Source organism: Pimephales promelas, chromosome 4, assembly GCF_988280905.1.
Source record: "Pimephales promelas chromosome 4, fPimPro1.hap1.1, whole genome shotgun sequence".
Lineage (NCBI taxonomy): Eukaryota > Metazoa > Chordata > Actinopteri > Cypriniformes > Leuciscidae > Pimephales > Pimephales promelas.
The window spans coordinates 42,993,119-43,016,712 of record NC_142772.1 but is presented as its reverse complement, the minus strand read 5'-3'; the positions used below and the strand labels follow the sequence as shown (position 1 = coordinate 43,016,712).

At 36.9% G+C, this 23,594-nt stretch overlaps 3 protein-coding genes across 5 annotated transcripts in view; 1 reads left to right on the top strand and 2 right to left on the bottom strand.

Moving 5' to 3' along the window:
- add2 (adducin 2 (beta)) overlaps positions 1-10,506 on the bottom strand; it is a 28,451-nt gene extending 17,945 nt beyond the window's left edge. For all 3 annotated transcript variants that reach the window (XM_039659496.2, XM_039659497.2, XM_039659498.2), the window contains exons 1-3: positions 10,061-10,506; positions 3,364-3,597; positions 641-782 (exon numbers count right to left, since the gene is read on the bottom strand). In XM_039659496.2, the coding sequence (XP_039515430.2) occupies positions 641-782; positions 3,364-3,513 (292 nt within the window). In that variant the 5' untranslated portion in view covers positions 3,514-3,597; positions 10,061-10,506. The remainder of the gene's footprint in view (positions 1-640; positions 783-3,363; positions 3,598-10,060) is intronic.
- Positions 10,507-12,079: 1,573 nt separating this feature from the next.
- On the bottom strand, positions 12,080-15,473 carry figla (folliculogenesis specific bHLH transcription factor). The gene is made up of 4 exons (XM_039658724.2): positions 15,141-15,473; positions 14,045-14,194; positions 13,509-13,598; positions 12,080-12,534 (listed from the first exon to the last, which is right to left on the bottom strand). The coding sequence occupies exons 1-4, from the start codon at positions 15,372-15,374 to the stop codon at positions 12,352-12,354; spliced, it is 657 nt and encodes a 218-aa protein (XP_039514658.2). The 5' UTR covers positions 15,375-15,473; the 3' UTR covers positions 12,080-12,351.
- Positions 15,474-19,807: 4,334 nt separating this feature from the next.
- Positions 19,808-23,594, top strand: part of hk2 (hexokinase 2) — a 50,400-nt gene continuing 46,613 nt past the window's right edge. The window contains exon 1 of the mRNA XM_039658723.2: positions 19,808-20,027. Within this exon, the coding sequence (XP_039514657.1) occupies positions 19,965-20,027 (63 nt within the window). The 5' untranslated portion in view covers positions 19,808-19,964. The remainder of the gene's footprint in view (positions 20,028-23,594) is intronic.

Here is a 23,594-nt window from a genome sequence, read left to right as displayed (position 1 = left end):
ACGATCGCTCATTTAATAAATAAATAACAAAGTTTAAGTTTTATAAGCTCAAATGGTCGCCTTGCTCTGTTCTGTGATGCACGTTTGTGACTCTCCTGTTCGAACTCGTTCATTACTCGGAAAAAGATTTGTTCATTTTGCACTGAAACTGTCTTTTAGACCTTGAACCTTCTGGTTCCCAGTAAAGTGCATTACATGGAGAAAAATCCTGGAATGTTTTCATCAAAAACCTTAATTTCTTTTCGTCTGAAGAAAGAAAGACATGGACATCTTGGATGACATGGGGGTGGGTAAATTATCAGCAAAAGTAAAAAAAAGTGAACTAGTCCTTATCTCAGTTCTTTTGTGGTCATCTGAATTATTTGTAACAGAAATAATCCTACCGTGTGGCTGAAAAGACTCATATTTCTACATGAAAACTAGATATAGCCGAATCGTTGTCATTTAGGAATAAGATTTTGGGTGTTTGAATCGAGATTAACGATTAATAGTGGATCTACATCATCTTTTCCCACCAAAGAAGCTTTTGTGCATTTGAAAGTTTCCATGCATGTTAAAGGCTCTTCATGGAACCACCAATGCCAATAAAGAACCTTTATTTTAAGAGTATGTAAATGATGGCAGGTGTTACAGTACGTACAGGATTGAGTGACAGGCAGGGCGGCCGGAGATCCGTGAGTGGACATGAAGTCTACGATCTGTCTGAGCGCCCACAGATTGGAGGAACTTCCTTCTTTCTTCATCTGCTCCTGAATCAACGCATCCAGCTCCTCTCTAAAGGACTAACACACACAAATAAGATTCAGTCATTTAACAACAACATGCACTTCACACAAATAAAGGAAAATGCACATTGTGCACATTGGTGGGTGAGAAATAAACAATGTCCATGATTTTTTTCTTCTTCTTTTTTTTTGTTTTGTTGCATTTTAGGTGAAAATGTTTATGTATGTTTCAGGAAATGTGTTATTGTTACAAAATGTAACTTGTAACCTTTTTTTGTTCTTTTGCACTTCAATGGTCCACTGAAATGCAATGGTACGTGAATAAAAAAAGTATCATGGAAAAGTACACTACTGTTCAAAAAATCTAAAATATAGTAAAAAAAGATCTATTATAAATAAACTGCTTATATTTGAGCAGTTTTAAATATATTTTCAGCATCATTAGCGTCTTTAGCGTCACATGATCCTTCAGATATAATTCTAATATGCTGATTTGAAACGTTTCTTATTATTATCAATGTTGAAAACAGCTGTGCTGCGTAATACTTTTGTGGAAACAAATGAAATTCATTTGAAATATTTATAACTTACACTTACAATGTTAAAGTCTTCTCTTTTTTAAGAAACGAAGAGTATTCATTTCTTTAAAAATAAAAAAAACCCTGACCCCAGACGTTTGAATGGTAGTGTATTTTCCATAATTAATGTAAAAAACTTACTGTATACTGTAACCATATTTCCAGTACCAGTGCTTGCAATCTAGCAAAAGAACAATATTAAAGTTTCACAAGTTTAGCTTTTAGGCTTTGGTTCTAAAAGAAATGCTGCATTATTAAATACTACCTTTTCTGTTTCTCTACATGATAACGAACACATAATGTAACAGTTTTTGCTGAGTATATATTTTAAATATATTATTACATATATAACAACTTCACTATAGCATTACGCATTTAATTTTGAATGCGGAACATTCTATGCTGAACCAATAGAAGTCTAACACTGATACTTTCTAATGTAAAGTTCTTAACAAGTGTGAAGTTTACAATAAACAGATGAAAAAATCTTCAGAACAAAGTAAGCTTTAAACGGTTCTGGCTAAATTAATAGCACATGTTTAATACTTAAAGTCAGAAGTTTTTAATAAAGTTTATAATAAGCTAACTACAAAGTTTGAGGAATACCCATATAGTTTTAACTTGTAAGCACTGTACTTAAGAATCAGAAATTTCTTTAAAAGTTTTACAAAAAAAGTTTTAAATTAAGCATTAAACATTGCTGTCACTGCATCAAACATAATGGCACACACAAACACAGTAAAACAGACAATACATTTATAAACATACGCAAACAAACAGCAGGAAGAATATTTGAGTCACAGGTTCCAGAACAATCCACAACAGAGAAAGACTGAATGAATCATCCTCATATGAAACGCTGAGCTCTTCAGTTCTGTCCTTCAACACGGTCCCTCCATTCTGAGTGTTTTTTTTATTGTTTTGCACCAACAAAAAACTCCCTGCACTATCTATACTTTGCCCTACTCTCTCTCTCTCTCTCTCTCTCTCTCTCTCTCTCTCTCTCTCTCTCTCTCTCTCTCTCTCTCTCTCTCTCTCTCTCTCTCTTTCTCTCTCTACAGCTGTCAGTGGTGATTCAGGGCAGATTATATCTGAGCTGTGGAGATAATCATATCTTTGGGAACCTAATGAGGGGGAAGGGGAGAGAGGACATAGGGATTGGGAAGCAGGACATTAAAGGGTGGACAGAACAGACGAATAAAAACAGGGAACCCGACGTAGGTCCTCTGCGAATGAGAGATATGCCGTTTCAGGAAGCATTTTGAAAGCTTAAAGCAGCCACTTTGAATGCCTGTTCACTTTTACAATCTCATCAACCCGATCACACTAAATGCGTCTTTATAGCACGCGGTGTGATTATCGTGCAATTTATACGCTAAAGTGAGTTTTTACGTGCATAGGATACATATTTTTGGCTCTGACTCAAATGTTGCAATGGAAATATATTAAATTTGAGGAAAACAGCACATGTTTCTTTAAATAATAATAATAGTAATATCAATCATAATAGTATTTATTAATACACTTGTAATAGTATTATTATTGAAATGTTAGTAATATTAAAATATTAACAATGAAGTAATCTGCTTTACTACTGTCTTATAGTTCAGATTTTATACACATTTTTCTCTCGGAATCAAATGTAATTTTGTGATTCAACAAAATCTTTCTTGAATCCCTATGGAGAAAATCAATAGGAAAAATTTCGGAATCAAAGCTGCTAAACAGTCAGCTCTTTAAACCTGCAGCCCGGTCGCATCCCAAGGCGTCATTCAGGTGACGCTTTTGACATTTCGTCTACAAATCCGACACACATGGCACCCTTTAGCGTCAAAATCAACCGCAGATATTTATGGGCCAGAAGGCGCCTCCTAGTGGTCTAACCCTAACACTACCCCAGACCTAAACCTACCCATAACCGAAGACGTGCCATGGGGATATAAGGGTGCCATGTGCGTCGGATTTAGACGCAATGTCAAAAGCGTCACCTATATGACGCCCTATGAGAATGCATTGCAATATATGAGCTTCACTCATTAGTGCACACTTGATTTACTCACAGGGCTTTGCAGGAGACTGGAAACACGTTTCTTGAGGCCGCTGGACGGCGTTGACTGCTGGGGAGACTGGACCATTTCTCCTTCCAGACATTCCCCGTCTACAGGACTATGCTGGACCGGAGTCCCTTTAGGGGTGGGAGACCTACTCATCTTCTTTTCCCCAGTGTGGAATAGAGGAGAAGGATAGACAGAAAACAGAGAAAAGGATAGGCAAAGCAGGGCCAGGTGAGATGGCTAAATGGGGAGAGGGTTGAAGAAAAAACAAAAAATACAATATAAATGTACAATATGTAAATAATTCAGTTATAATATGGAGTTATGGGAATGATAGATCCCCATCATGCACATCATGGAAGAGTATGTCCCCATGCATATTTTACAGTGATGTGCACATAATAGCCTAATAGACACGCATGCAAAAGCACACAGGCAGTCCTGCAAATACTAGATAACTATTTCTGCACACCACACCCAAAGTCATGTGGGGGCCGCACTAACTGTCATATACACACGCACAGCGCAAGTAGTGCTGACAGCAAAATGTAGTTCTTTATGTGCATTAGTAAATGTGGTCGATTAGTTAATCGAGGAAGGTCTATTTAAGAAATTGCATTAAGAGAAACCAGTCTATCACTGTTCCAGGATGCATAACAGGTGATTGATGGCATATAATCTAAAACATTGATCCTGAATATCTTTTATTTCTCCCTCAACATTGTACTCCTATTCACATACTGTAAATAAATGGTCTTTCAGCCTGTACAATAAAATGATGGCGGTGGACCGGAAAGATCACCTCTATATTTTCGTGCTGAATCTTACTTTAATCTCCAAGGTGCAGATAAGTGAGCCACTGTAAGTTCAGTTCTCAAAAGTGAACCACTTTAAAAATATTACTTGGTTTGTTTGAAAAGCCCAGCATGCACTGTAAAAAAAATATTGTTGGTTTAACTTAAAAAAATGAAGTAACCTGGTTGCCTTAAAACTTTAAGTTCATTAAATTGAAAAATTGAGTTAATACAATGAAGGAGATTGATTTAATAAACAGAAACTCAAAATATTATGTTATCTAAACCACATAAATTATCTATGGAAGCTTGTTTCCGCCACTGAATAAAAAAAAAAAAATCTTTTCTCAGAATTGTGAGATATAAACTCGCAATTGCGAGTTATCAGGCCAAAGACTTTTTTCCCCTTCACAATAGTTTATATCTCACAATTCTGACTTTACTGTAAAGCCAGAATTATAAAGTCAGAATTGCAAGATATGAAGTCAGAATTGCATCTGACTTTTTTAAGAATATTCGCAATTCTGAGAAAAAAATGACAGAGGTGCGACTTTTTATCTCACAATTCTGACTTTTTTTCTCACAATTGTGAGTTTATATGTCGAAATTCTGACATCTTTTCTCAGAATTGCGAGTTATCAGGCCAAAGACTTAACTTTTTTCCCCCTCAGAATAGTTTATATCTCAAAATTCTGACTTTACAAGTAAAACACGCAATTTTGACTTTATATCATGCATTTCTGACTTTATAATACGCAATTGCGACTTTATATCTTGCAATTCTGACATTATATCTCTCAATTTTGACTTTATATCATGCAATTACGACTTTATATCACGCAATTATGACTTTATATCTTGCAATTCTGACTTTATAACACGCAACTGCGACTTATATCACGCAATTCTGACTTTATATTTCGCAAATCTGACTTTATATCTCGAAATTGCGACTTTATATCGCACAATTCTGACTTTATATCTCAAAATTGCGACTTTATATCGCACAATTCTGACTTTATATCTTGCAAATCTGACTTTATATCTCACAATTGCAACTTTATATTGTGCAATTCTGACTCTATATCTTGCAATTGCGACTTTATATCACGCAATTCTGACTTTATATCTCACAATTCTGACTTTATATCTCACAATTCTGACTTTACATCTCAAAAAAAGTCAGAATTGTGAGATAAAAAGTCGCAATTACCTTTTTTATTTTTCATTCTGCAGCGGAAACAAGCTTCCATAATTATCTAAGTTGAAGAAAAAACATTATGATAACAAATCATGATTTTTTTTTACAGTGTGGCAGCACTGAATTTGGGATGTACAGTATCGGTCTGTATGAAAACTCTTTTGACCATTAACAAAAACACTTAGCAATCCCTCAAAACATGAACTATAGCAAATCTAGAAAATTTTATAGCAAATGCCTTGATGTCAGAGGAGAATGGCCAGACTGATACAACCGAGGACTGCAGAAGAGCATCTCTGTGAACGCACAACACGTCAAACCTTGAAGCAGAAGACACTCCAGTGACACTCCTGTCAGCTAAGAATAGCAAAATGAGGCTATAATTCGCACAGCCTCACCAAAATTGGACAATATAAGATTAGAAAAACTCTGCCTGGTCTGATGAGTCTCAACATTCAGATGGTAGGGTCAGAATTTGGCATTTACAATATAAAAGCATGGACCCATCCTGCCTTGTATAGGTTCAGGCTGTTGGTGGTGTAATGGTGTGATGGGAGATTGTCTTGGCCTCTTATACCAACTGAGCATCATTTAAACGCCACAGCGGTCTGAGTATTGTTGCTGATCATCTCCATCTCTTTATGACCGCAGGGAACCATCTTCTGATGGATACTTCAAACAGAATAACTCAATATCACAAAGCTCAAATTATCTCAGACTGATTTCTTGAATATGACAATGAGTTCGCTGTACTCAAATGGCCTCCAGTCACCAGATCTCAACCCAATAAAGCACCTTTGGGATGTGCTGGAACGGGAGATTCACACACTTCTATAGACTCTTAAAAAAAGGGTTCCTCTGGGTTCTATATAGAACCCTGGGGTTCCATAGAATCTTTTACTAAAAAAAAAATTGGTTCTATATAGAACCATTTTGGAGTTCCATAAATGAAGCGGGGGATGGAACCATTTCTGGTTCTAAATAGAACCATTTCTTCTAAGAGTCATGGATGTGCAGCAGATAAATCAGCAGAAACTGCATGATGCTATCATGTCGTGTGTGTGTGTGTGTGTGTGTAAAGGGTGTGGTAAAAATGGCCTTCAGAGAGTTGTGCTGCTTTGTTATTCTTAACGAATAGAAAATTCAAATGAACAGAGTTTATTTGAAATAGAAATATTTTGTAATTATAAATGTCACTTTTGTTCAACTTAATGTATTCTTGCTGTATAAAAGAACAGTAATATGCTAAACTTATGTTTTAATCATCTATTATAAATGTCATTTAGATTTAGTCTTTTTTTTTTTTTTTGCATTTCCAAAATACAACACTGACATCTCCAAAGTGTCTGAGTTAATGCACTAGCAGTCACAACATCTTTAGTCTGTCAGGGGCTCAGGTGCTCTGGGACCCCTACTGAGAGGTCCTCTCTCTGGGGAGACTGTATAATGAGTGGGGCCCCTTTGGATCCAAACTGGTGCCGTATCAGTTTCAAGCACAGTTTCCAAATGAATCAGGTCCTGCTGCTATAACGGCAAAAATCAGTAGTCTGCAATCATTTTAGTCTTCAACCTACACTTTAATTTCAAAAACTTGAAGAATTTTGCGATCTGCTACAGCAGGATTTTGATGTCAATCTGAGGAGGGATGAGAGACAAGTACATGTGTCTGTTACTTATTGATCGGTCTGAAAACAGAGCTTTCCTGACCGGATGAGGGCTTTCTCCCCCACTGAGAGATCTTAATGCTTGTAGGAAGTGGGGAGAGAGAGAGAGAGTATATGAGGGAGATGTATAATGGTTAAAGTGAGGCTGGATTGATTTGAAAAGAATCTTATAATTAAGTTAATGTGGGGTTCTGGGTGCATTCTGTATAATGCACTGAGAAATCGGTGACCCATGCAAAAAAATTCATGCTTTTTAAAACCAACAATGAATTGGATCATTTTCAAGAAAGAAAAAAAGCCATTTCTATGAGCGATTAGCCTTATTTGGAAATGGGTGTTGTCTACTCTCTGACTCCGTTTTCAATTCCACACAGTGAATGTTTTTTTCCCCAATATTTGAACAAGATTGTGTACAAATCCGTCAAAATTGTTTCCATGATGATTTTTTTTTTTATGTAGCATGAACATCTAAAATTACGCTAATAATACACATTAAAGACAGGCAGTGAACATTAAAGTGCATTTACATTTAATGTTTTTTTTTATATAAATGTTTATTTTTAAAAATAGTTTAGCACAGGGTATCCCAACCAGGGGATCTGCAGGGGGTTGAGCTAATTAATTCGCTAAATAATAAAGATGTAAGATTATATTATTTAAAAAAACAAAAAAACAAACAAAGGTTAAATATTTTGTTTACCTGCAAGAACTGTGAACATGCTGGTTAAATTATTTCAATTAACCTAAAATATAGGGGGTACTTTAAGTAAACATTTTAGGTTAAATGGGTTCATATATATATATATATATATATATATATATATAAGATTTAAGATTTTATAAATTAAAGATTTTCAGTAGCACTTTACAATAAGGATTCTTTTGTAAACAATAGTTGATGTAATAATAATAATAATAGCATCTCAAAGCACTTTACATAAAAACAATGAAATTAAAGGGATACACAGTAAAAACTAAACGAGCAATAAAAATAAAAAGCAATATAAAAACAAACACAAATCACATAAAAGCCACCCTAAAATAGTACGTTTTAAGGGATGATTTCTAAGGGATTCTGCATTCCTAATCTCAGAGGGCAGGGAATCCCACAATTTAGGAGCCAAAGAGCAAAAAGCTCGATCACCCATAGTTTTTAGCTTGGACAGTTAAAAGCCCAGTTTTTAATAGTTTTGCATTGTTTGGACAGTTAAAAGCCCAGCCTCAGAAGATCATAGAGCATGTGCAGGAGTGTAGGGGGTTAAGAGCTCACACAAATATTGAGGGGCCAAATTATTCAAGACCTTATAACTGAGCATGAGAATTTTAAAATCAATACAAACAGGAAGCAAGAGCAAACATTTTTTTGTGTACCAACTGTAATTTACTTAAGGCAGCTTTAGAAACTCCAGCCAAAGCATTACAATAATCAATACGTGAAAAAACAAAAGTGTTGATTAACTTTTGCCACAGAGAAAGTCAACATAGAGCGGAATTTGGCAATGTTTCTGAGATGAAAAATGTTTTGACTGTGTTACGAACAAGATGGTCAAATGTTAAATTGGCATCAAATATCACCCCCAGATTTTTTAGTTTAGGTTAACTAACTATGAGCAATACATTTGTTTCAGAGTTTGCTCATCTTTGTTAAGGTTAGTAAATATAAATACAGTGGTTCGTTGGTTGTTCATGTGTATGTTACACATAAAGCTTTTGATTTTAATAATGTTTCAGAAAATGTCAAAATTAACATTAACAAAGATTAATAAATGATGTAAAAGGGCTGTTCATTATTAGTTCAAGTTGAAACCTTATTGTAAGGCGTTACCACCAGATTATGTTTAATTTAGCCTAGTGGAAAAAAGGATAGTCTAAGATCTAAGACACCCCCCACACACCCACACCCACACCCCGCCCCACATAATTTAAATCATTCCTTCACCCCTGCAGCTAAACATTATGGAAAACAGCAAATTAAATGAATACATTATGATAATATCCATTAGTGGTGCACAAAAAGATGATTAAAAGGAAAAGTAGTCAGCCAACCCTAATAAAAAGGGCATATCGTCTCGTCCATTTGGCAAACGTATTAGGATTTTAGGACCAGGACGGCTGAGCAGAGAGGGCCTGTGCCACCCTTTCTCTCTAGGGCTCATTCCAGGGGGAAAGACTCACGTGTCACGCCCACTTCTACAGCAAAACAACACCCAGTTTGAACTGCCATGAGAGGGGGTAGACGGCGGGTTTAAACTGTTAAAAGAAATGATACTAAAAATAATGCTTTCTTGTCAAAAATGCATGTATGTATTAATTTATAAACCACTATGAACCGTACTGTGTCGTTTGTTTTGTGGAGTAGCCGGTGGTCGCGCGGCAGGGCTTGTACGTGGCTGCCTAGCAACAACACGAGCCCCGCTGCATCATCATCACCACCAGCAGCGCGAGGCTCAGACAGCCACCGGGCATCAGTGCAAGAGCCCACTGGGAAAATTTAACAATTTTGTGGGGAGCATGACATGTTAACGAACAAAAAATCTCATTTCAAATCGCAGCACATAAGCGTGCTTAAATTAGCCTACTCCAATGATAATAATAAAAAAAGATTTCCAATTAATGCGAAACTCCCAATATTATGGCGCCTGAAAGCCGACACGTCATAACCTCGTACAATCACTAATGCTTAAATGAAAACAAAGCTCCAAGGCGTCTCATTATTTATCGTTTACTTAATATTCAGATTACATCACACAACCGTCTTATAACTATAGTCGTAAAACATACTGCTTCCATTTTCTTTAGTGCCAAGTGTTTAACCTCTATACTGTTCCAGCTTATGGTGTGATAATGTAACTTGTAGGCTATATTCGTGCAATCATATAATATCATGGCAGTCCAGCATCACGGTCACCATGAATGTGATGGATGCGTGGGGTCCAAAATTCCTCCATACACAAATCCAAGCACCATTGATTAAATCCCAGGAAATCTCAACTATTGGCTGAAATAGTGATGGAGAAATGAAACGAGATGCAAGAGATGCTTACCTTACAACATCCTCTCCTCTTTGTCCTTTATGCACACAGTCGCCCTATAAATCTACAATGCAATGAGTCAAAACAGCCGCGTGCACCAAGCAATCGAGAATTAGTCTTGTTTTCCTGTATGAATGGTTTTGTTTTGAGTCGGTGTTTTCCCAGAGATCCGCATCTCCTCTGTTTTTGACGTTTATTGCAGGCTGGACCAGCCCACGACCACGCCTGCCAGATTCATGACCTCCTCACTGTCTACACATCTAGATCCTGCTCGTATTTTTCACGAGAACCTTTAGTTTGTTCGCCTCAAGTGGAAAAATAGGCTACTAGCACACGTATATAAAACGAAAAGAGCAGGAAGGGTTTAATCCCCACCGCAGAGTATTGAATATCGTGGATTTGTCGGGATCACAGATGATTTATTCTGGATGCCTTTCCCTGCTAAATGATGCAGCTGTGGATTAAAGACGAGGCCACTGGCTCCATCTGCTGGTGTTTTCTGATATTAAAGGGATAATTCACCCCAAAATTAAAATTCTGTCATCATTTACTCACCCCAGGGACGGATCATGACTTGTCAAGGCCCTGGGGCCAGGTATCTCCTGCATTTTTTTTTCGATTTTTAATAGGCTACATAATGCACACTGTGAGTGTTGACGCTGCCAAATCTTCGTTTTTTTTCAAGCAATGAAAAATTGAGGCAAAGAGGACACTTACATCAATAGACAAGACAAGGCAGGTTACTTATTATATGAAACCAAGTCTCAGCTTTAAAATTAAGTCAATTTTATTACGAAAAAAAAAACTGTTTTGGCGCTCTTTAACATGACGTGCCAGATCAGCTCCTTGGTTCAAGCACACGTGCTGTGAACTAACTGATCTAAAGCTTTTCTTTGGTTAATAAATCAATTCGATTGAACTATGTTAGGAAGATACAGTAGCCTACAACATGCCTTTAATAAGACCCTTATTCATCGTCTGGTGTCGTTTAAAGCCCTTTGAAGCGGCACTGAAACTCTCATTTGGACGTTGAACCGTTTGGTTCCCATTGAAGTCCATATATGGAGAAAACCCTGGAATGTTTATCAAAAACCTTAATTTCTTTTCGACTGAAGAAAGACAGACATGGACATCTTGGACGACATGGGGGTGAGTTATTAGCAAAAGTTAAAAAAAAAAAAAAAAAAAAAAAAAGTGAACTACTCCTTTAAGGCGTCATCTTGAACCTCCTCCATCCGGGAGAGGAGGATTTAAATTGTGAACCAAGCAACTGACACTGGTCACACTATAATTACAACATGACAATTGTTAAATAGTCATTTTCCTCAAAACACCTTTAGAGTGAACAAAGACAGGCAAAACTAATGTCCATTGCATTCCCATATTTACTTCTAAAGTCTTTTTTCTTTCTCACTAATATGGGGTTAGAACTGTTCCATTATTCCAAATAAATAGACTGAGATTCACAAATAATATATATTTTTCTTCAAGAAAAGGTGTAATTTCGTCAAAGATGAGTTAAGGGATAAAATACAGGGGGATTTTAAATAGAATACAATAAAAATAGCTAGCTATGTTAGCCAATCGCTATCAGTTTGTGAAATAGACAAAGGGAATGTGACATTGCACTTTCTCGAACAAGCAGATGCAATGAGACCCATTTCCTGTTTGTTCATGTGACGGTCTAAAGCCTATAGACGATTCATTGTCCCTTTTAAGAAGTAGCCTAGGGGAATAAAATTACAGATTTGTAATGCATTATTTTAAGTCATAAAAAACCCTTTCTTTGACATCGGTCAATAAAAAACCCAGCTCATTACAAAGCCGAAACAGCATTTTTAAATGGAAGAAAAAAAAGAGAAAAAACTAAAGCATGTAGATTTGATTTTTACAGCACTTTCACTTTTTTTTTTTTTTTTTTTTTGCTAAATAAATTCAACATGCAAAGACTTATTTTCCAAGATAATATTTAACATCCTTCACGTCACTGACATGCCTTTTAAAATTGTAAAAATGATTCAAACCAATTACTTGGCATTTACAATTTATTCATATTTGTAAATCATAAAGCAGCAGAAAAGCCTCAAAATAAACTGTATAGAGATTTTCCTCCCATAAATTAAACAGAGTGCATTACATTTCTGAGAAAATAAATAATCCAACAAAATAAAAGTCTCATGAGAGCTCAGCATCAGTCAACCATCCAAACTCATCTTGGCTGACATTTCAAATATTTTAGTAATATTAGTGATAAAAAACACAAATAGCGTGAATTGAATATCTTGAAGTCACAGACAAAGGCACTAAGACGAGAGTGTACTCGTTACCGCCGGCTGTTCTGAGCCGACCTGAACAATGTACATTGGTACGACACACTGTACGGTCATGTTGTTGAGATCAATGTCATCATCCGCTCCTGTCGCCATGGTGACATTTGGGGCAGCCAAGCTCACGCCCTCAGATAGAAAGGGATTCACCTCCAGGGCCTGAGGAGGAGAGCGAGGCGAACCACAGCATGCAGAGAGATTTCAGAGGAAAAGGAAGAAATATAGGTTTTATGAGCAGAAAAATCAGCATATTAGAATGATTTCTAAAGGATCATGAGACTGAAGACCGGATTAATGATGCTTAAAATAAAGCCTTTGCATCATAGGAATACAAACTTCTCAAATATATTCAACTAGAAAACTGTAATAACATTTTTATTTTACAATATTACCAGTGTTGGGGAAGCTACTCTGAAACTGTAGTTTGACAAGCTACAAAAGTAGTTAAGATACAGTCAAGCTACTCTTTTGAAAAAGTTAAACTACCTTACAGTGACATTGTATATTACAAACAACTGAATAATTGTTAATGAAGAACGTTTGGAGTTTCTTTTTGATTGACAGATGCTTTGTCAAAGCAATGGCACAGCATCAGTGATATTTTAACTTTGTTATAAAAACTGTGGCAGATTAAACAGATTTTGGTCATAAAATCAGAGATATAGTGCATTAAAGCAGGACAATTCATTTTAAAAGGCTATTTCACAGTAATGCACAGACTGTTTTTAATCTTTGGCTTGCATAAATTACATACGAAAGTGTAAACATTACTAGTCAATTCAGGTGTACTCTCAACTGTACAGCCTTTGTATATTTATAACTTGCTGTAAAAAGTAGTTAGCTACTCACTGAAAAAGCTACACTGCTTTAACAACAACATAGCTACTATAAAGCTACAGAAAAAATTATTTTAGTAGCATTGATACTTGCAGTTAGCTACTCTACAATACTGAATATATTACTGATTTGCTGTATTTTTGATATAAGATACTGTACACACAGCCTTGGGGTCCAAGAGAGAGGGGAACAAAAACATCCAAACTTTTGAATGTTAGTGTGCCATCTGATTGAAAGCATTTACCTAAAACACATTTTACACACTTCTAGAACTGGAAAAAAATCAGTGAACTCACATCCTCCATGCGCCAGAGATCAGAAAACTCACTCTCCATGCTTGAGTAGTTGATTCCAGTGTCCAGAAAAACATTTGTTTTCCCATTTCCCTGCCACACACACACGGCATCAAGTACTTTGCACTTAGGTTGACCATATTTTGATTACCAAAAATCAGGACACTCGGCCCAGCAAACAGATATTAAAATGATACTCGAAGTTTACTCAAAGATGCATTATTAATTTCAATTCATTTAAAGTAGTGTATATATATATATATATATATATATATATATATACAAAAATATACGTATACATATAGTTTGCTTCCTCTTTATCCTGTTTTTCTTCCTCATCCTCCTTGTTTGCCCATCTATATTTTGCTGTAGAGCTGATCTTTCCTAGCAGTTTTTAAAAACCAGGACATTTTTATCATTTTATAAAAATCAGACAGGACGTGAGAAAACATCACTGTTGGTCACCCTACTCGTACTGCATATGAATGCTTTTGTAATATCTTCTAGGACAAAAAGGAATGGCGTGGGGTTTGACTCACAGTGGCAGAGGTGTGATTGAGGACCGCTGAGAGGAGCCGGATGTACTCCGTAGCAGCTTTCAGCATGTCCACTTTACTCGGCTTTCGATCTTGTGGCATCACTGGCACAATACGGCGAAGGTACGAGAACATGCTGTTCAGGCTCCTCACCTGTAGAACAGCAGATGACACCATTTACAGGAAAAATTGCACAATGTTTTTACCTGAAACAAAAAAATAACACGAAAATGGAGCTGGGGAACAGGCTGGTCTCACAATGCTTTTGGGAAACACAGTCCTGATGAATACAATAGGGTGGATCAAAACCAGTATTTTGGTTTTTAAAGGAGGTTACCCAATAGTGCAAATTCCATCATTTACTCACCCTCCCCTCACAAAATCACACTGACTCACTCATTTCCACAACATCCTCCTTTTACAAAATATAATCACTTAATTTTAACACAAATTCTTTACTGTGGCCCAGCCTCGTAGTGAACGAACTTTAAGCAGGAGAACAGTGTTCTAGCAGAAGCAGGAAGGCTTTTATTACACCATCACTGACCCTGAGATTTAATAAAACTTAATAAAACTGGAAACTTGCGCCTAAGATAATTTTACTGCAGCAGGATGACAATCCATCACAAAGGATAAAATAAAACACCACAATCTTTATAAAAACCATTCAGCTCACAGTTTCCAAGTAGTTGTGCTCGCCTTGCACCCTAAAGTTTTATTAAAAACAAGTTAGTGTAGGCCACTGAACAATGTTACGTTATAGAGAGTCAGTGAAAAACAGAAAAGGAAATGAGACTGAAAACAGGAAATGAAATGAGACTGAAAGGAATATTTTTTGACCGGTAGCCTTTTTAGTCAAGCTGTAAATGGAAACGTCATTAGGCTAACATTTTAGCATATTACTTTGTGGAAGTCTGCCGATTTATTCGAGAAACGTTTAAAATGTAGTTTCCATCACAGAACGGCATCAAGTAAAACAGCACCGTGACTTACAGAACTAACCAATGTAATATAAACATCGCCAAAAGATGGCAGCAATGTACAGATGCTGGACACAACGTAGTCTATGCTTGCTGTCGTGAACTTTGCAAACACTCACCCGCAGTCGCTCCTTTGCGTTTGCAAGCTGTCGTCTCTTAACAGCTTTATCTCGGTCCTCCGTATCGAGGTACTGGCCGTCGTCCAAACGGACAAATTTACCAATATTCACGTGAACGGGAAGTGAAGGTTCAGAGCTCTCGCACAACAAAATATCGCCCATAAGCTCGCGCTCTGGGACTTTCATGAGACCCACTATGGCCCTAAACTTCTTGCCGGTCATTTCACCTGACATTCGTGTATTTTCTTTAAAATACTAAATGGGAAACTTGCTCAGCAGGCTTATAATCTAAAATAACATAAAGCTAATGATACGTTTTGAAAAAAAAAAAGCTTTTTTAATTGTTCCTACTGTAGAATTTATTGGTCTAGAAGTTGGTCAAGTGACTCATTAAAAATCTAATTCAATTAATAGCACCTGTGCGACAGACTCCACCCTGACCTATGTAGATTACGTGCTTTTCAGTCTTTACCGCTAGAAGGCAGCAGTGCAGCGTCATATCTTTTAAATCTGCATGAAAAGTCATTTCTTTAAATGTCTATGGTCATTTCACCCTGAATCCTTTCCAAAACGATTGATGTGATTGAACTCAAGGTCTTACTCTGCTGGCAGTAATGTTGATATCCTGTATTAAAACAATTTTAATTGAATTGGAAAACTGGGATGGATAGTTAAAACTGGGATGGGAAGTTACTTCCAAAGCTATCTTACGACCAATTCATTCGAGTTAGTAAAATGTGACTGATTCGTATGAATTAATTCGTTTAGGTTTAGGGACGGGGTGAGCAAAAATAAGACCCTGTCACTGGCTGGCTTACGTCTTAGCTTCTCCTTTGTTTCAAACTTGAAACAAAAGTGTTTCAATTTCCATTGAACAACAACAGCAACAACAATGTACTGTAGCCTTGCCTATCTCTGAAAGCTGTTAATGCCTGTCAGGTCAAGTTTTGTAGCATAACAAATAGCAGATGGTACTGTATCTCCATAAACATTTCATCATCATTACTATTTTTTAGTTTTGTTGCATTTCTTCCCTTTAGAAGATAACCTAGTTCAGATCCATCCCCACTTCTTGACCCAAGGAAACTGTGTAACAAGTGTCACTGGTCATAAACATAATTCACTAAGAATAATTATACACATAGGCCTACACAAATATACTCATTACCCTGAGCGAGTGGCTTTGTGCTGAACACATACTGATTATCTTATCACCTTCTTTCTTTTGTAAGAAATCATCCTTTATGAACCAGTTAAGTGGAAATATACTGGTGAGTCATTTGTTTGCATTCGGACACTTTTTAAAAGAATATCATTTTTTCACAGAGAAGATGTATAAAAATGTGGATTAATCATTATCCACAAAATATTCCAAGCAAAAGTCAACAATAAATATCTAAACATCTTAGTGTGCTGAAGTCTGAAAATAATCCAATGTAAACATCCTGTTCCTCTTTATTACTTCCTTGTTATAATTATCATTTGCTACATTTATATAGCGCTTTTCTGTGTACTCGAATCGTTTTAACAATTTGTTAAAAGGATTAAACCACACCTAACTTTAGACTATGAATGGAAAACATAATGACAGAATGAATTCATTTGTTTGCTATTTGTTTGCATAGTAGCTAGGTGTAATTAGTGAGGAATGCTGAATGAAGCTTCATGTATCGAACCTTTGGGTGAAGCAATGGGCTGCGAGGTCTTGGTGGTTCAGGAAGCCTCATTTTGCCATCACTAAGAAGAAGTGTTATGAAAACATTCATCACAGAAGACTTTCATATGTTGCATTTATTTCAGCAAGTAAGGATACATTTACCCCAGTTTACAGCCTATTGTCTAATCAACCAATCAATCACATGACAGTTGCTTCAATGTATTTAGGGGTGTGGTCCTGGTCAAGACAATCTCCTGAACTCCAAACTGAATGTTAGAATAGGAAAGAAAGGTGATTTAAGCAATTTTGAGCGTGGCATTGTTGTTGGAGCCAGGCGGGCCGGTCTGCTCAGTTACTGGGATTTTTCCGCACAACCATTTCTAGGGTTTACAAAGAATGGTGTGAAGAGGGAAAAACAGCGTATGCGGCAGTCCTGTGGGCGGAAATGCCTTGTTGATGTCAGAGATCAGAGGAGAATGGGCCGACTGATTCAAGCTGATAGAAGAGCAACTTTGACTGAAATAACCACTCGTTACAACCGAGGTATGCAGGAAAGCATTTGTGCAGCCACAACACACACAACCTTGAGGCGGATGGGCTACAACAGCAGAAGACCCCACCAAAATTGGACAGTTGAAGACTGGAAAAATGTTGCCTGGTCTGATGAGTCTCGATTTCTGTTGAGACATTCAGATGGTAGAGTCAGAATTTGGCGTAAAGAGAATGAGAACATGGATCCATCATGCTTTGTTACCACTGTGCAGGCTGGTGGTGGTGGTGTAATGGTGTGGGGGATGTTTTCTTGGCACACTTTAGGCCCCTTAGTGCCAATTGGGCATCGTTTAAATGCCACGGCCTACCTGAGCATTGTTTCTAACCATGTCCATTCCTTTATGGCCACCATGTACCCATCCTCTGATGGCTACTTCCAGCAGGATAATGCACCATGTCACAAAGCTCGAATGATTTCAAATTGGTTTCTTGAACATGACAATTGAGTTCACTGTACTAAAATTGCCCCCACAGTCACCAGATCTTTGGGATGTGGTGGAATGGGACCTTCGTGCCCTGGATGTGCATCCCACAAATCTCCATCAACTGCAAGATGCTATCCTATCAATATGGACGAACATTTCTAAAGAATGCTTTCAAAACCTAGCTGAATCAATGCCACGTAGAATTAAGGCAGTTCTGAAGGAGAAATGGGGGTCAAACACAGTAATAATGGTGTTCCCAATAATCCTAGGTGAGCGTGTATATGTACTGTATAAACAACATTTTTTTCAGTGTGATATTACCATCGAGAAGAAATTACTAAATCAAAATACAACATTTATTCTTTAAGACAAAAATTGAAAACATCAAAAAGTGTGCTCACATTGTTCATTCATGAGACTATGTCCTCACAGTTATGATTTTGCCAACAACTGAGGCAGAATCGTGGGTTTGGAATCTGATCAGCTGCTGTCTTACATTAATGTGCCTGTGGGATGACAGGAACTCAATTCATGCTTATCTGATAACAGGGGACCTTTTCATTTCAAAAGTGAGCTTTAGTGAAAGTGAAAGTACTGACAACATAGTCACTTGAAGGACTGTTTTATTTTGTACAACACTGCTTTTAAGATTATTTATTTTTTTAAATCTCACTTTTAAAATACAGTGACATAATGCCGTCAAAGGATGCAATTAGACATATTCTAATTAGAATTTGCCAACAAATACCATGACTGTTTTTTTAGACTGTAACATGGTTTTGTCATGATTCTGCCCTCTTGTGGTTGATTTTTCTCTGGTCATGAGGCAGGATCATGACAGAATCATGTTTTGTGTACAAGCGCATGGTCTGTTGTTTGGGCCATGTGCTTGTGTTGTCTCATTACGTTACCCCGCCCCCTTGTTATCCTTGTCTTGTGATTATTGTCTAGTCAGTTTCACCTGTCCTCGTCATTAGTGTTTCCTATTTAATCCCCTTGTGTTTGCTGTCCTGTGTCGGTTCATTGCCAAATGTTGCCTAATGTTACCTGTGAGTATTTTTGTGGAGAGCTTTGTCAGAGAGCCGCTGTTAGTCATTTGTAGTGTTATACATAGTGTTTTTGGTTTCTTGTTCAGTCATTCTCTAGTCTTGTCAGTCTAACTTCCCTTCTTTCGTCTGTTTTGCCCCCTCGAGGGCTTTGTTTTCCTTTTTTGTCCTAATAAACCCTGAGTTCATTGTACACTGTCTGCGTTTGGGTTCATCATCCTTCCACTTCATAACAGGTTTTTAATAAAACATTTTTTAAAGACATTTTCAGTGATTTCTGACCTTTAGAACTCTCTATAGTTCCTATCATGTCTGAGCTATATGGAAAACATCTTTTAGACTCCCAAATGTGTGGGGGATAAATGCAAAGTTTGAAGTCAAGGCACTGTTTTAATAAAGAAGTCATAATGTAACTACTGCTGTATTGTGTCAGACATGGAGACGTGCCAAGTTGCACATCTTTCAAGGTTGTGTCATACAGACTGAATGAAGTAATTCAGATGAAGAGCACTTACTCTTGCAGCAACCTAGACTCCTTTATTCCTAAATACATAAAACATCCTCCCATTATGTGGTTTAACCTGAGCTTTCACTGACAAATGATATAGAAGTAGGCTACAGTAAATTGCTATTTTATGTATTTTTTTAATGCATGGCTTATGCATTAAATATATGCGTATAAAATATATATTAAGATATGACTAATGCATATCTTAATTTCTACCAGTTTGATCATCAAACTGGTAGAAATTAAGATATAAGTTAGCCGCCTACAGAAAATTGGATAAAAAAAATAGAAAATTATCTTTTTATTATTTTAATTATTATACTGGGACATGGGTTGGTTGAGGGTCTGAATGAGGGGGGTCGCGTCCCGGAGTCTGCAAAGTTTGACACGCCTTCATTGTGGCCAATCAGCAGGAAGAATCTCAGTGACGTAAAACTCCTCAAATGACTAGTGTGAAGTGGGTGGAATAAATAGTGACATCACTTCGCATCATCATTGAACCGGATAGTGCAAGTCAAAGAAAGAGTTTTACAAACTTGAAGAACATGAGCTCGCACCCAAAGTGACTTTACAATCTGTTCAGCTCACATTCAACACACTTAAGACGTTTAAGACACCCCAAGCTGACAGAAGACGATGATCGCCTCTCATTTACTGGCATACTACTTCACTGAGCTTCATCATGACCACGTCCAGAAAGTAAGTAGCCTACAGCAGCCGGCTCGCGCTAAAAGCCGGCTTATCGACATCTCATATATTGAATTAATCAGGCCGATGGATGTGTGACGATCATTATCGTTCAGTTACAATGTTCGTTTGTATGTTGGTTTGTTTTTATTGCAAGTCGTTTACATCCTTTCGCATCCACTACACGTGTGTGACAGCGAGGTCACTTTAACATCACTTATCATCACGATCCTAACTTTTATGACTTTAAGATCCTGTAGTTTATTGAATATTCCGTTAGGCCTATATTAAATTCCTATTCTAAATTCCCCCCACATCGTGTATTTCCCCTTACCGCACGAGTTGCTTGCGTCAGTCGCAAAACGTCAGTTTCCGCATTTTTTGGTGTATGAAGACCAGAGTGCGTCGTTTGGGAGCTACTCCATAATAATGACATTAGAGATGATGTTCGTGTCCATGGGTGGCTATATTTTTAGTATATAACATAACCGTATGTCTGACGGTTTGAAATAATGGGCTATAAAATTGATTATAAAGTTAAAAATGATAATGGATAAACTAGCTGGGTGAGTTTTTGTGGCGCTTCCTGCCACGACGTACCTTTAACTGAGCGAGTGTTGCTCTGGTAACCTGAGACTCGAGCGCCCTGCTAGTCACGTGTGTCACCTCCTGGGCGCTCGACTTCATTGTGACAAAAGCACGCAGTGACTTCTGTGACCTTTGACAAGTAGCCTACTTACATTGTCATCCTGAAAAAAAAAGAATAAGAACTCACTGTGATTAAGTTCATTTGATGTGATGTCGTCCTCCATACTCCGTCAGAGCAACTCAGGAATTGACAAGATGTTTTCCAAGATATTGTCATCTACTCCTATACATGCCTTCATATAAATACATTGTGATCTATATGCTAAAGCTTAAAGGGTTAGTTCACCCAAAAATGAAAATGTCATTAATGATTCACCCTCATGTCGTTTCAAGCCAGTTTAAGATATTTTAGATTTAGTCAGAGAGCTCTGTCTCCATTGAAAATGTATATACTGTCATTGTCCAGAAAGGAAATAAAGACATCATCAAAGTAGTCCATGTGACATCAGTGGGTTAGTTAGAATTTTTTGAAGCATCGAAAATACATTTTGGTCCAAAAATAACAAAAGCTACGACTTTATTCATATTGTATTGTCTTCCGTTTCAGTGACGCTGATGATGTGTTTTCTGGTGTGTCCGTGTATTCGGGTTCAAATAAATATGGCTTCCTCTGTGTTGAAATCCTTAGACATGTTTGTGAATATTGTTTTGTTTACAGCCAGCGTGTGTCTCCATCAGACTGTAAACGAAGCTCAGGCACACTGATGACACGTCAACGCGGATCCACAACAGAACCGGAAGACAATGCTGAATAAAGTCGTAGTTGTTGTTAATTTTGGACCAAAATGTATTTCCGATGCTTCAAAACTGTCTAACTAACCCACTGATGTCACATGGACTACTTTGACATACATACATTTTCAATGGAGAGACAGAAAGCTCTCGGACTAAATCTAAAATATCTTAAACTGTGTTCCGAAGATGAACAGAGGTCTAACAGGCTTGGAACGACATGAGGGTGAGTCATTAAAGGAGTAGTTCACTTTAAAAAAAAACTTCTGCTGATAATTTCCTCACCCCCATGTCATCCAAGATGTCCATGTCATTCGTGAACTACTCCTTTAATGACATAATTTTCACTTTTTGGGTGAACTAACCCTTTAATCTGTGTTTGTTCAGACAACAGTTGCCAGCCCTTTTTTATATACGTAGCCTACTGTTTGAATGTAAACAAGACTATCAACTGCATTCCTTTATTGAACTGACTCACCTTTATTTGGTTATCTAACTAGTGCTGCGTGAATGAAACTGCACTGTCTGCCAAGTCAGTTATTACCTTCAGTCTTATACGTTACCAACAAATGGCCAAATGAACGGGATCATTGTACAAACAACAAACTGTATGAAATTAATATACTGTGGTTAAAAGTTGCTTTTCTATTTTCAATTGTCGCTGCATCTGATGATATTCACAATGTCGAATAGAACATTCCAGAGTCAAACACAAATTCTTAATGAACCGCTGCTATGTTCCTCATGCCAGATTATTAGAGTAGGTTATCTCTTAAACATATTAAACTCACAAATATCTTATTATCTATCAAATCATGAATTAATCAAATATGTTTTGATAAATTATTCTTAGAATTATCATCAAATCAGCGTCATAACTTTCCAAACTTATTTGTCTAAATGAAAAATTCTAATATTTTCATTGCATGTTCAAACATTGCAAATTACACACACATTATACAAAACACATAACACACCTCAATTTAACTCTGAAAGAATGAAGACTTAGTTACTCTATGTCCATACTTGAATCCGTTGAATTTTCGGTCTACATTATTGTCTTCGGTGTATCAGATCAGTAATTCAGCGTGTCATCACATTCATAATCAGATGTGCCGTAGGATCACTATCCTTATTTGAACATATCATATATTTAATTTGAAGAAGACATGATGAAATATGCCCATGTGCACATACACAGTGCTGGTTCATGTTTGGAGCTCTATAGGAATGAAATGTCTATTAAAAACTTGACACATGCTTGCTCTGGTCCAGTTATTATGACTATGATCCGCATTGCGAGTTGTTAAGGACTGTCTGAAGGACAACAACACAAAACAGGCAGAGGTGAACGAAAAGTGCTGAAACAGTCTTGAGTTTTCTGCTGTAATGTGATCTCATATGGTGCATTGATTGGATTAAAAGAGTTTATTCCTATGAATAATTCAGAGAAAAGCTCAGAAATGGATGACGACGCTCTCCAGACACAGCACCACTTTGAAATAATGCATTTACTGCAATTTTTGTGACTTTCATTCAGCTTTGCTTTTCAAATGATAAAACTTTCACTCTATGATGGTTAAAATTTTTGCAATTTACGTGTGTTTCGAACCATGGTTCGTACAGATCAACAACAATACTTGACATCTCACATCCTAGTTCGGCAATTTGAAGAATGTTTCAACATCTTTTGTCTATACAATGAAATTCAGTGGGGCTCGAACAACTTTGGACCTTATTTACAGTACAGACCAAAAAAAAAAAAAAATTCCACTATGAAGGCTGGGATACGGTCATTGTAACATTCATTCTTTCTTGTGGTGGAGCAAGAAATGTACACACCAGTGCTTGGGCGTTCCCGATTATGAAATGTCCAAAATTACCCTGAATCATTCCTATTACACTTATAATTTCATAAAAAGAATGCCCTTGGGACTGTTTGGTAAATAATTCAATATTAGCTTGGAAAAGTAAAGTTTAGTTGACAAAATGTTTAATAAAACTCGCTCGTTTTTAAGTTTCAAAATGCTGTTCGAGGCCAATCTGGGAGTAATTTGAATAACAGCCCTGTTTAAGGTTAAGCTTTAAAAGAACTTGTAAAATCAAATGTGGTTGGTTAATGTTGCAACATCTCGTCTTTGTTGTATTTGTAAAGCAGTAAAAATTTCCCTTGGATTCAGATTCCTTTTAATGTCTTTA

Coding starts and splice junctions, on each gene's coding strand:
- figla (XM_039658724.2), bottom strand. CDS start 15,374: ATGTCAGGTGAAATGACCGGCAAGAAGTTTAGGGCCATAGTGGGTCTC. Junction 13,599..14,044: donor TCAATCACACCTCTGCCACT/GTGAGTCAAACC, acceptor TGTGTGTGGCAG/GGAAATGGGAAAACAAATGT. Junction 12,535..13,508: donor ATCTCTGGCGCATGGAGGAT/GTGAGTTCACTG, acceptor TCTCCTCCTCAG/GCCCTGGAGGTGAATCCCTT.